Genomic DNA, 12320 nt, shown 5'->3' on the forward strand with positions numbered 1-12320 from the left:
CTGACCCGGAGTGGTAGTTCCTGTTAGGGTTACAACTATGGGTTAAATAGAAACCGACTTGAAAACAATAAATATATTCTATCAAAAATTTTTTTCTTCAAAATCTTTGGATTCGGCATTAAATAACCCGAAAAGGGTTGATATGCCGTAAAACAAAAACAACCAACCAACCAATCAAGATTATCCCAAGTCTTCAAGAAATATTTGAAAAAAAAAAAAAAAAAAAAAAATTTACAACCCAATCTTTGGCAACTTTATGTCAGCATCTTCTGGCAGGTTACATAAACAACCGGAAGATGCCAAGACAAACACTGCTGGATAATTAATTCAAAACAGTGTATTCCCAGGTTAAGTACGCCATTGATTTAGAAAGGCATTTGTATAAAAAAAAATAGTTTGTTGAAAGTCATTGTCAGTTTAAGAAATTTTTCTTGATTTAATAAATTTCATGCTTTCATTGAAACTTGTATTCTGACAGCTGATTGGATAATTGCTTAGACATCTTTAGAATCTTAACATAACCTGCTGGAAGATTGGGTCATAAATTGGATAAGTACCAAAAGACAATCCAGATTTTTCTTTTATTCTATCTTTTACGTTTCTTCAGCCAATGTTATATTACATATTTCTCCAAGATCAGACAGCCTATCACAAGAACTCATAATCATCCATTTTTAGCACCTAAGCATGACTTCCTCACATCAACCTGTTGTCAGGGAAACACTTCCCATCTAACTCTGCTACAGGATTTATATTTCAAGAATTATTAATGATACCAATCATGTTTCGCTATCTCCGCTTAGACCGGATTATGCACTGATATGTGCATGATACTATGGTCGATCTGTGGCTGTTAAGGAAGGCAGTGGGAAAACAAAGTAGAAATAGATTTATCAGTAGACAATGGACAGAAATTTGTTCTTAACATAGACAAAGGGAGGTAAGAGTAGATTTAAATTCAGGGTATGACGAATGATGAAAGCAAAAGGACTGAAAAGGAAAGTAGCTTAGTCTTAGTAGCATTAAATGTAACTATCCATTTACGGCCTCACTTCACTACAGACTGATTGTTGCTTTTTCATTTCAATCGTTTATCTCTGTGCAAATGTGATACCATGGTCGACTTGCGGCCGTTAAGGAAGGAAGTAGGAAAACAAATAAAGTAAGAAATAGATTTATCAATAGACAGAAATCTGTTTTTAACAGACAAAGAGAGGTAAGAGTGGATTTAAATTCAGGGTGTGACAAGTGACTGAATGACCAATAAGTTAAGAACAATGGGCCAGTAGGCATTTTAGGGGGAGGGTTACTGTGAGTCAGGGGAACAATAGGGACGACAAAGCTACACTTCGTGACAGTCGGGAGTTGGAACTTTACGACCGTCATAGTTGAGACCACAGTTGGAGACAAATTGTGGCTTGGCCCAGGTCGGAAAAGCTTAGAGAGATCAAGATGAACTAATGGCAACAGACGAACCCAGCCTCGACAGGATGTAAATGTAAACCTTAGCATGTAAACACACACACACCCAGACTCCAACCAACCTATGTGAATCATCAGAGTTCGTGTTTTCCTTGTGTTTTGTTTTATTTTTCTACTTGTGGAGCTGTGCGTCTCCATCAATGGATACCAGTGTGAAAAAGATAACAACACAGCCAGAACAAGAACAAAGATGGAGAAATGACGTCTGGCGGGAGGGTCGGTGGCTTTTCGATGGGGCCATGTGGTAACACATGAGTATTCTCATGACAGTTTTCTGAGCCTTATACTTCCATACTTTGTTTTATGACATCATCACTAGAAGATGGCTATGAGCTCTCTCTATCAAGTTTTGTATTTCAACAAAATCCTCCTCTGCCTAGATGCATTGCCTTCATCACAACTGAGCAACTCCATCTACGTCCTGTATTGTAACCCTCCAGAGTATTAAAGAGAGACTAATATATGCTGCACCTTACTTAGGGATGGTCCGAAACTGTAAGGCAAGAATGTTCATCATTCCCGAGATATTATACATATCCACTTATCTGAAGATATATAGCATCTAGTACCGACCAGGCTTAACGCAGTGTGTCAATGTAATTATGCTATATATATATATATATATATATATTATATAGCGTGTTATTTATTTTGTGTGCCATGCTTATATCCGAGTGATTGTCATTTAATTGTTATGGACTTCCATTTCTTGCAATAAATAATTTTACCAAGAATTCTTCAAAAGTTTTGGCTTAGATTATATCTGAAGGAACAAAAGTTATATATATATATATATATATTAGTCCTCGCGCGAAAGAGCAGGACACAAAATGTTTTACAGAATAACAAAGACTTTCGCTGGTGAGGACTACTATTGACCGTAACCAGTTATACAATCCTTTTGAAATTTTCATCTCTATTTTTCTCGTTATGTACTGAATATTTGTTAATGAAACCTATATGAAATATGTTCCTTATTAAATTTTAAAGATTTTCTATTCTGAAAGAAGTTTAAAAAAATTTAATCTAAAAAAGTTATTTTAAAGTTTTTGTTAAAAAAAATTCAGATTTTCTCATTATTCAGACCTGTATCACAAAGAGTTGGTTGCAAAAAATGAGTTGTGGTGTGAGGAGAAATACAAACTGAAATAGAGAGAAGGAAAGTTTTTAAATATAATCTTAAAAAGATAAGATACAAGTTAGAAAAGCATTTCATCCAAGGCATGAAAATTGTTAAACAAAATGTTTTTAAAAATAAAGGTACAAGATTCAATTTGAAATTTATCCTCAAAGTGCACTTTTATAAATTTTACGAAGTAAGGTATAAAAATTTAATTTAAATTCAATCAAAAAATTACCTTGGATTTATTTTATGTAATGTATATTCTGTTGCAATTTAAAAACATTATCTTTCATCTAGCAATTAATGATATAGATATAAAATGTTCAATGATTTTTTTAAAAGGTGCAACAGAATATACATTACATAAAATAAATCCAAGGTATTTTTTGGTTCAATTTAAATTAAATTTTTATACCTTACTTTGTGGTCCTGGATATGATCTAAAACTATATACGATGGTGAGGCCCCACCTTGCGGGCCTTGGGGAGTGTGGAGCCACCCTTTAATTGCCATTGCTCCCAGGTCCACTCTAACCCGGAGTGGTAGTACCTGTTAGGGTCCCAACTATGGGTTAAATAGAATCTGACTTTAAAAAAAATATACTCCATTAAAAATCGTTCCTCAAAATAACTAGATTCAGCATTTAATAACCTGAAAAAGGTTGATATGCCGGAAAACAAAAACAACCAACCAACCTTATTTTGTAAAATTTATAAAAGTGCACTTTGAAGATAAATAAATTTCAAATTGAATCTTGTACCTTTATTTTTAAAGCCTATAGTAAAAACATTTTATTTAAGAATTTTCATGCCTTGGATGAAATCCTTTTCTAACTTTATATATATATACACATCCACATATATTTTTAGCTTACCTTTTGGTTTCGGTTTCAATTCAAGCTGATGCACCCAAGTTATATGGATGTATTTTTGTTATTTTTTAAATCGCAACTTTATAATATATGATTATATTGAGTTATTATGAGTTGGGGTTGTCATGGTATACAAATGGGTTGATTTTCTTGTCTCAAGAAAAGAGTGGGTTAAATGTCTATGGCCAATTCTTTTATTCTTGATAGTATGACTTGTAATTCTTTCCCATTTAGTTTGGTACTTTGTTTCTGCTTTTTTTTTTTTTTTTTTAATTATTTTGGACATTATTTGTACAGTTTGTTATAAAATTCATTCCACTAAGTTTACCATCTTTTATTTTATTTATTTTTTTTGCAATTTTCCTATCAGTTTGTTCAAGCTTGGGATGGGGCATCCTACCAGATGCCACAAAGTTACCACTTATCTTATATATTACAATTGAGAGATCTTTTTAAGTACAATTGTTTGAATCTCTCTTGCACTTGGTTCACCAGGTATATTTGCCAGGTAATTTTTTTTTTGTGTACATATGTCGGCACTTCTACAGAATTGGGACGAGATTTTGTAGTCAATAAATGGAGTTTTTAGTTTCAACTAATTTTTTTGTCAGTTCTAATAAGTTTCCAAATTATGCAGTCAAAATTACCTGAATATTACTGAATTATAAAAGAAAAAAAACTTTAATCGTGTTAGCAGGTGAAAAATTTCCGCCACCTTATTTTAAACCAAAACGGAAAATGACCTCCCTTTTGAACCGTGTTTTACAATTGTTTTCATCAAATTCTATTTTTTATTTTCTTCGAAAAATAATTTTTTACCTTATCGATTTTCTATAATTTTTGGATATAATCATCTTAAAAATATGAGGAATACGAAGATAGCATTGTTTTCATGTGAAATTCAGTTTTATGATTTCCGAAATTTTGTTCCAATAGTGTAGAAGCGCCGATACGTTTTTAAGGTTTAAGTACATCCAAGGATGGAATACTGTTGCCACATATGGGCAGGAGCTGCTAGAAAAGACTTGTCCTGCCTTGATAGGGTTCAAAATAGACTTTGTGGCCTGGTGGGAGATGTCCTTTTCTCTTCGCTGCAACCTCTATCTCACAGAAGAGATGTTGCGAGTTTGTCTCTGCTTTATCGTTATTTTCATGGAAAGTGTTCGACTGAGCTTCAATCTATGGTCCCCCCTCGCCAAACTTTCACAAGAAACACTAGACTAGCTGAAAACATTATCAATAATTTTCCCCCTACTCTTTATCTGTGCCTAAACCTAAACATAGATTCCATGATCAAAGCTTCTTTCTTAGAACTGCACGCCTGTGGAATTGTCGTCCGTTTTCCTGCTTTCCAGCTGTCTATAATATGGTTGTCTTCAAGTCCAACGTAAACAAGTTTCTGATGAGCCGTTCCACTTAAGTTAACAAATTTACCGAACTTCCATTACTATTGATTACTATATTGTCCTTTTGACTACTCTACACTCTTTAACCCTTATCCTTGAGTGGCCTATCGGCCTTGATAAGTGGTGACGCCTATGTAAAAAAAAAAAAAGTAGGAAATCTTAAAATTTATATCAGTAGGAATGTTAAAGGCAGATTTTGCTGTTGAATCAGTCAATTCATTTCCTTTGATTTCTGCATGGTTTCCTATCCAATCGAAAATAATTTTCTGCTTTAGGCGAGAGTGAAGCAAGGAGCATCTCCACACTCCTCAAATCTCCAAGATTAAGATCACACAATAGGACGTGCTTTGATTGTTTTACATATCAAATCTTTGGTACTTGTGTATTTTTGGTACCGCGCTGAAATAATAACATTACTTTGAAAGCCATTCTGAACATGGGGAAGGGGAGGGTATTTTGGAACTATTTCTGTGCTTCCACCTAACAATAAAAAAAAAAAAAATAAGTAAATAAATAAAAAAATAAAATAAAAAGATATTGTAAAATCTCAATTTAATCTGAAAAACTATTTAAAAATAGCGCAGTACCAAAAATGCATAAGTCCCAATTTTTTTTTTTTTTTTTTTTGGGGGGGGGAGGTATTTAATGCAAAATCTGGTCATCTTGGTAAAGGTTTTTATGCTTCAAGTTCTTTATATCTATATTCATGGTATTTGGTCTAATTGTTTTTTTGTAAAGGAAAATTGTTGCTTTTGTTTTGGGCCTTGAAAGGAAAAATTAAACCAATAAAATCAAGGTTAAGTACATTTTACGTCAGGAAACCAGTATCTTCAAACAGCCTGATCTGGTAATTCCCATTGGATGCATTTTAAAGTCATACCCAGGATACCAAAAATAATACGGAATATTTACCTCTTTTTCTTTCTCCTGCAGTTCTTCCATTTGCCGTTGCAATATACTCTGCAAATCTTTCTGCTGCTGAAGGCGTTTGGTCTCTGCAGCTCTCTCGGCTTCCTCGGCAGCCTTTTGTTGCTCCCGCATCATCAAGGTATATTTTTCAGACTCTGACCGAGCTGTGTCGAGACGCTAAATGGGGAGAAATAAAAAAAAAAAAAAAAAAAAGCAGAAGTGATGAAATGGATAAAAAATTTAAAGGAAATAAATCCAACAAATTTGTCTTATATATAAAGGGGAAAATATATGTGTGTCTGCCAAAAATTTTCCACAGACACATCGGACTGTGAGAAAATCAGTATCGTTAGAAAGATATCTAAAAATTGGCCAAAAGGATTAATTCTATTCTGGTCAACTGGGCCGTTTTTTGCAAGGAGGGGTAAATTTTTGCAATTCATACACCTACCATTCTCAACGTACGTTTATAAAACGTTATTTTGAAGACCTGTGACATCATAAGTCGCCGTGGCCATGACAGCTAGTGTGTTTGCTTTTTTTTCTAACCTCCTTTTTCTATTTCGCATTACAGGTTCGAGCCTCCCTATTGCGGCTAATTTCTTTTTTTTTTTTTTGCGCTCACATGGGTACTCGCTGCTATTTTGATTGAAACATTTTTTTTCTGGAGGTTGCTCAATAGCCTTAGTATACCAGCTCTCTCCATCCAGGCAACACCAGGTACCCCTGCTAGTCATCTATAAATATAAAAGCGAAAATGCATGTATGTATGTATGTATGTATGTACGCACGTACGCTTTTCCTCGATGTCCACAAAAGGCTTCTTTCAGAGAAGCGCTCGCTCGCTTCACAACTTCTTAAAACTTTTTATATCATCTATAAATTGTAATATCTCACAGTTAACCACGGAGCTCGCTTGTCTATTTAATTTTATTGACTTTCAAACGTTAATTATTCGACATTTCCCGCATTGGCATGCATTACATTCGGTTTTCGGTAAAAAAAGCGAAACTCGACTCTAATCACAGCCCCCCCCCCACCCACTTCAGCGGCACGGGGGACAAGATCAAAGTGTAGTATCTGTTCCGGCAGATGCTGCAAGCAAAGACCAGCTATGACTAGCAAAGACCATATGTGGGGGTAACCCCACATATCTGAACTTGGTCAAGGTAGGGATCACCCTACGACCACAGTTACCATCCAGCTCCCATTTCCCACCTCTCGGGAGCAGGATCCCCCTTTCCCTCCCCCCTCCCTCTATCTCGACATTAAAAAACGGCCTTGTGCCTAATTTGCTCAGTGGGGAAGCAAATAAATACAACAGGCCCAGACCCCCTCGAGGGTCCGGGCGACAAGATCAAAGTGTAGTATCTGTTCCGGCAGATGCTGCAAGCAAAGACCAGCTATGACTAGCAAAGACCATATGTGGGGGTAACCCCACATATCTGAACTTGGTCAAGGTAGGGATCACCCTACGACCACAGTTACCATCCAGCTCCCATTTCCCACCTCTCGGGAGCAGGATCCCCCTTTCCCTCCCCCCTCCCTCTATCTCGACATTAAAAAACGGCCTTGTGCCTAATTTGCTCAGTGGGGAAGCAAATAAATACAACAGGCCCAGACCCCCTCGAGGGTCCGGGCGACAAGATCAAAGTGTAGTATCTGTTCCGGCAGATGCTGCAAGCAAAGACCAGCTATGACTAGCAAAGACCATATGTGGGGGTAACCCCACATATCTGAACTTGGTCAAGGTAGGGATCACCCTACGACCACAGTTACTATCCAGCTCCCATTTCCCACCTCTCGGGAGCAGGATCCCCCTTTCCCTCCCCCCTCCCTCTCTCTTCCACATTAAAAAACGGCGTTGTGCCTAATTTGCTCAGTGGGGAAGCAAATAAATACAACAGGCCCAGACCCCCTCGGGGGTCCGGGCGACCAGATCAAAGTGTAGTATCTGTTCCGACAGATGCTGCAAGCAAAGACCAGCTATGACTAGCAAAGACCATATGTGGGGGTAACCCCACATATCTGAACTTGGTCAAGGTAGGGATCACCCTACGACCACAGTTAGTATCCAGCTCCCATTTCCCACCTCTCGGGAGCAGGATCCCCCTTTCCCTCCCCCCTCCCTCTCTCTCCATATTAAAAAAAACGGCCTTGTGCCTAATTTGCTCAGTGGGGAAGCAAATAAATACTACAGGCCCAGAACCAGTGGTCTCTAGAGAGCTAAGTAACGTTTGGTCAATGTCAACTTCGTCAAATCAGACGGTAGCTTTCATTTCGAGACGAGGGAGCGGGTTTTTAAAAACAAACAAACCGATTTATTGACCTCATTAAAAACTGTCCCGCACAAAATGCTAACTGCTGAATAGCTATCGCCGTCACGTCAATCAAAAACGCGCACCTGTTTTTTTTTCACATTTTACTATTTTCCAACTGCGCGTCGTCAAGGCTTCATTTTTTTTTTCATGGGCACCTGTTTTTTTTTTCACATTTCGGGTTTTTTTCACACACACCTACAAACACCCGGGCAACGCCGGGTACCCCTCGCTAGTCTATAATATAAAAGCGAAAATGTGTGTGCGTTTGTGTGTGTAAGTGCATTCTTTTTTTATGTCCAGCAAAGGCTTTTTTCGGAGAGGGGGGGAGGCTCGGGGTGGTCACTCATTCTTACTTAGAACTTTTTATATACTGTCTAGATTATAATATCCACGATTCACGAAACGAGGTCGTGTGTATCTTTAATTTGGGCGACTTTTACACGCTAAAAATTCCCACTATTCTGCCTTCACACCTATTTGTTTGTTGTTTTCATATAAAAAAGCAAAACTAAGGACAGCGACATCAGTTTTCCGGCTTCGTGCTGGGGACACTAGAAAGAAATTAGCTTTGATCACTGCGTGGATAAAACCCTCATATCAGACAATTGCTATTCATTTGGACACTCCCTTATTCATAGGAAGCTGGTTTCCCCCCCCCCAACATCTTGGAGAAACAAAACCAAAAAAACTGCCTCACAGCCAAAGTTTTTTCATTCCCTATCGCGTGATGTTTGACCTCATTAAATTCATGCACCTGTCACTTAAGTTTTTATCGTTAAATTAAAACGCTTTTCAGTTCTTCTCCCATCATGGCCAAGCAGTAAGATGTCAGTTTTTTCCCCACTTTCTTTTTCACCTTCGCGCCAAGGTTTTGGGTTCGAGCCTACCTCCCTACCAAAACTTTTTTTTTTCTTTTACACCTCCAAACATACGAGCAATGCCAGGCACCCCCGCTAGTCAAATATATAAAAAGCAAAATGTGTGTTAGTGTGGGTGTGTGTGTTTGTATATTTCACAAAAACATTTGACAGATACACCAGATCATGACAATATTGATATCGTTAGAAAGATCAATCTCTCGGATGACAAATATTGAAAAATTGGCCAAAAAGGTTAGTTCTTTGACCATCAACTGGGAATTTTTTGCAAGGAGGGGTCAGTTTTTGCATCAACATTTTTGCAAAGTGAATCACGCCCCATGATCTCAACACGTTTTAAACACATTATTTCGAAGGCCTGTGATGTCACAAGTATGCCGTGGCCGAATCGGTTAATACGTTTGCTTTTTTCACTTCCTCTTTCGCGTTACAGGTTCAAGCCTGTCTACTGCGTCTATTTTTTTTTTTTTTGCGCTTGCACAGGCACTCGCTATTATTTTAGTTGTTCTCTTTTTAAGGGCCTGTGGGGGGGGGGGGTACTTAATAACCTTACTATACCAACTGTCCACACCCGAGTAATACTGGGTACTCATGCTAGTCTACTATATAAAGGGGAAAAATAAATGTGTGTATATGTCTAACTAAAACTTGAAAAATACACAACAAACACCTACAAAGTTGTTTTTTTTTTTTCATCTTAAATCAACATATGTATAATCTAAGAAATAAAAAAAAAAGATTAATTTTTAGGAGTCAAATAACGATTTATATTATTTAATTTCATTAATACATACACACATCATTTAATTCTTATCATGCAGTTTTTTTTTTCCCCCAACCACTAACTGAACAAAGTTACTGATTTTTTTTTTCACAGTTATTTCCCTTATGTTGACTCAAGTTGTGCGTGAGTGTGCATGTCCAGAAAGAGGAATGGGCTGGGCAAAGAAAAGGGATTAAGGAAAAGAGCAAGAAACTGGAAAGGGAAAGAGAAATGGATAGAAGCTGTGTTACACTTTTGACCCTAATAATGCCAGGTAGCCCTGCTAGTTTTAAAGAAAGGATATGTTAGTCTGTTTTGAATGAACTCAAGATGAAAAAAAAAATCTTAAACTAGCAAGGCCTGTAGAAATTCCACAAAATGAGATACTTTTAATCTACAAATCTTTTGATAAAACTTTATTTTTTTGGATAGCACAAAAAATTAGATTTTTTGATAGAAAAACCAATAACATGCAGCAAATATGAGCTTATTAACATTTCTATGAGAATAGTGTCCATTGTATTTTAAATATAAACCTGCCCCAAATGAAATGAATTAAGAAGTACAAATTAATACTCAAAAAGTAATATTGTGCTACATAGTTCAATACAAATAATAAAATATCACTGTAATAAACAATGTTTAATTTACTCCTTCAGTCCAGCATTTCTTGGTAGACAATAGTTTTTTTGCCCTGTTTCTTTTGAATATTTCCTTTTTTTTCTCATCTCTTTCTTCAGTAAAGAATCACTGTATGTTGAAATTAAAGAGTTTCTTTCTCACACCATTATAACAATGATCATATATTGTTGTAATCATATAATCGAAAAACAAGACTACATCAAAGGGAGGTCACTCATATTCTTGTCCAGAGTTCACAGATTTGTTTTTTAAAGCCAAATTTAACGAATTTGGCCTTTTTTTTTTTTTTTTAAAAGCAGTTTGGCCTTCAAAAATTATATTTGTTGTTTTTTTTTTTAAAGCGTAATATACGGACTAACTAAGGGAAGAACAAGCAGAATATTATATAGATAAATCAGTCTAGGTCAGATGATAAACGCATTCACAGTGCTGAGGTAAATATAATGCTTATTTTTCTAATGTACATCATCATCATATTTGATTTGACATTTGTTTTACATAGTGCCATATTGTATAAATGTGACTTCTCCCCTCTTTCTATCAAATCCACCCTTATTTCCTATCCCATATTTTCCTTCACCTTACACTGCCAACTGACCCTGCTTCTTCAACTGTCCTACATCTAACTTAAGAACTCGCATCCATTCTTTCAAGATGACCAAACAACTCTTTATACGGTTTAAATTTAATTTCCATCCGAGCTTGTCTTTAAAACGCATTTCACACGTCATCATATCATTCGCATATCATTTTTATCCATGCAGCACATATCGACAATCCTCATTGACCTGGTTGCATTTTTATGCATTATCACATGTCTGATAAATTCTTCCCTTCAACAGTGGCAACACTCTGCTAATTAACAGGAGAAGGCTACACGACAGACAAGGCTGGACGACAGACCAAGGAACACGACGGACAAGGCTGGACGACAGACCAAGGAACACGACGGACAAGGCTGGACGACAGACCAAGGAACACGACGGACAAGGCTGGACGACAGACCAAGGAACACGACGGACAAGGCTGGACGACAGACCAAGGAACACGACGGACAAGGCTGGACGACAGACCAAGAAACACGACGGACAAGGCTGGACGACAGACCAAGAAACACGACGGACAAGGCTGGACGACAGACCAAGAAACACGACGGACAAGGCTGGACGACAGACCAAGGAACACGACGGACAAGGCTGGACGACAGACCAAGAAACACGACGGACAAGGTTGGACGACAGACCAAGAAACACGACGGACAAGGCTGGACGACAGACCAAGAAACACGACGGACAAGGCTGGACGACAGACCAAGGAACACGACGGACAAGGCTGGACGACAGACCAAGGAACACAACGGACAAGGCAAAATGATTGAGAAGGTGTAACAGATTGAAATTTATGTTTTTGCCTTGATGTTTGGCTTTTTTCAGGACTTGGTACATGCAACCTTTATTCAAGGCAAGACGATGGAGAAAGATGGAGTGTTGATGTTGGTGCGTATATGTTGGGTGTTTTAGCAGGATGCATATTTGGATTTTATGTGAAAAAGTTCAGTATGATGTGGGGGTGTCTGCAATGAAAAAACGAGAAGCAATCTTTATTCAACAGACGGTAAAACAGAGAAGGCAACATGACAGAGAAAGAAAAAGGGTGAAAGAAGGGAAATACAAGATACGAATTAGTGAGAAGTGAAGCAAAAAAAAAAAAAAGAAACGATAAAAGAAAATTTTTTTTTTAAATTCAAACTAACCTGTTGTTTCTCCTCAATTTGTTCCTTGCGACTAGACACGATATAATCATTAAATAATTTACTTTCAACCTGAACGAAAGAAACAAAACATTAATTTATTTTTTCTTCATATTATATGATCCTATGCATTTATACACAGGGAAAATTTTTTTTTTTAAATTAATGCATTCAT

The 12320-nt window shown here is 37.0% G+C and overlaps 1 protein-coding gene across 2 annotated transcripts in view; it reads right to left on the reverse strand.

Moving 5' to 3' along the window:
• Positions 1 to 12320, reverse strand: part of LOC145269485 (trichoplein keratin filament-binding protein-like) — a 90591-nt gene that overhangs the window by 42642 nt on the left and 35629 nt on the right. For both annotated transcript variants that reach the window (XM_080125209.1, XM_080125210.1), the window contains exons 6-7: positions 12149 to 12217; positions 5795 to 5968 (exon numbers count right to left, since the gene is read on the reverse strand). In XM_080125209.1, coding sequence (XP_079981335.1) covers positions 5795 to 5968; positions 12149 to 12217 — 243 coding nt within the window. The remainder of the gene's footprint in view (positions 1 to 5794; positions 5969 to 12148; positions 12218 to 12320) is intronic.

Source organism: Euprymna scolopes, chromosome 45 (genome assembly GCF_053919585.1).
Source record: "Euprymna scolopes isolate OS-2025 chromosome 45, ASM5391958v1, whole genome shotgun sequence".
NCBI lineage: Eukaryota > Metazoa > Mollusca > Cephalopoda > Sepiida > Sepiolidae > Euprymna > Euprymna scolopes.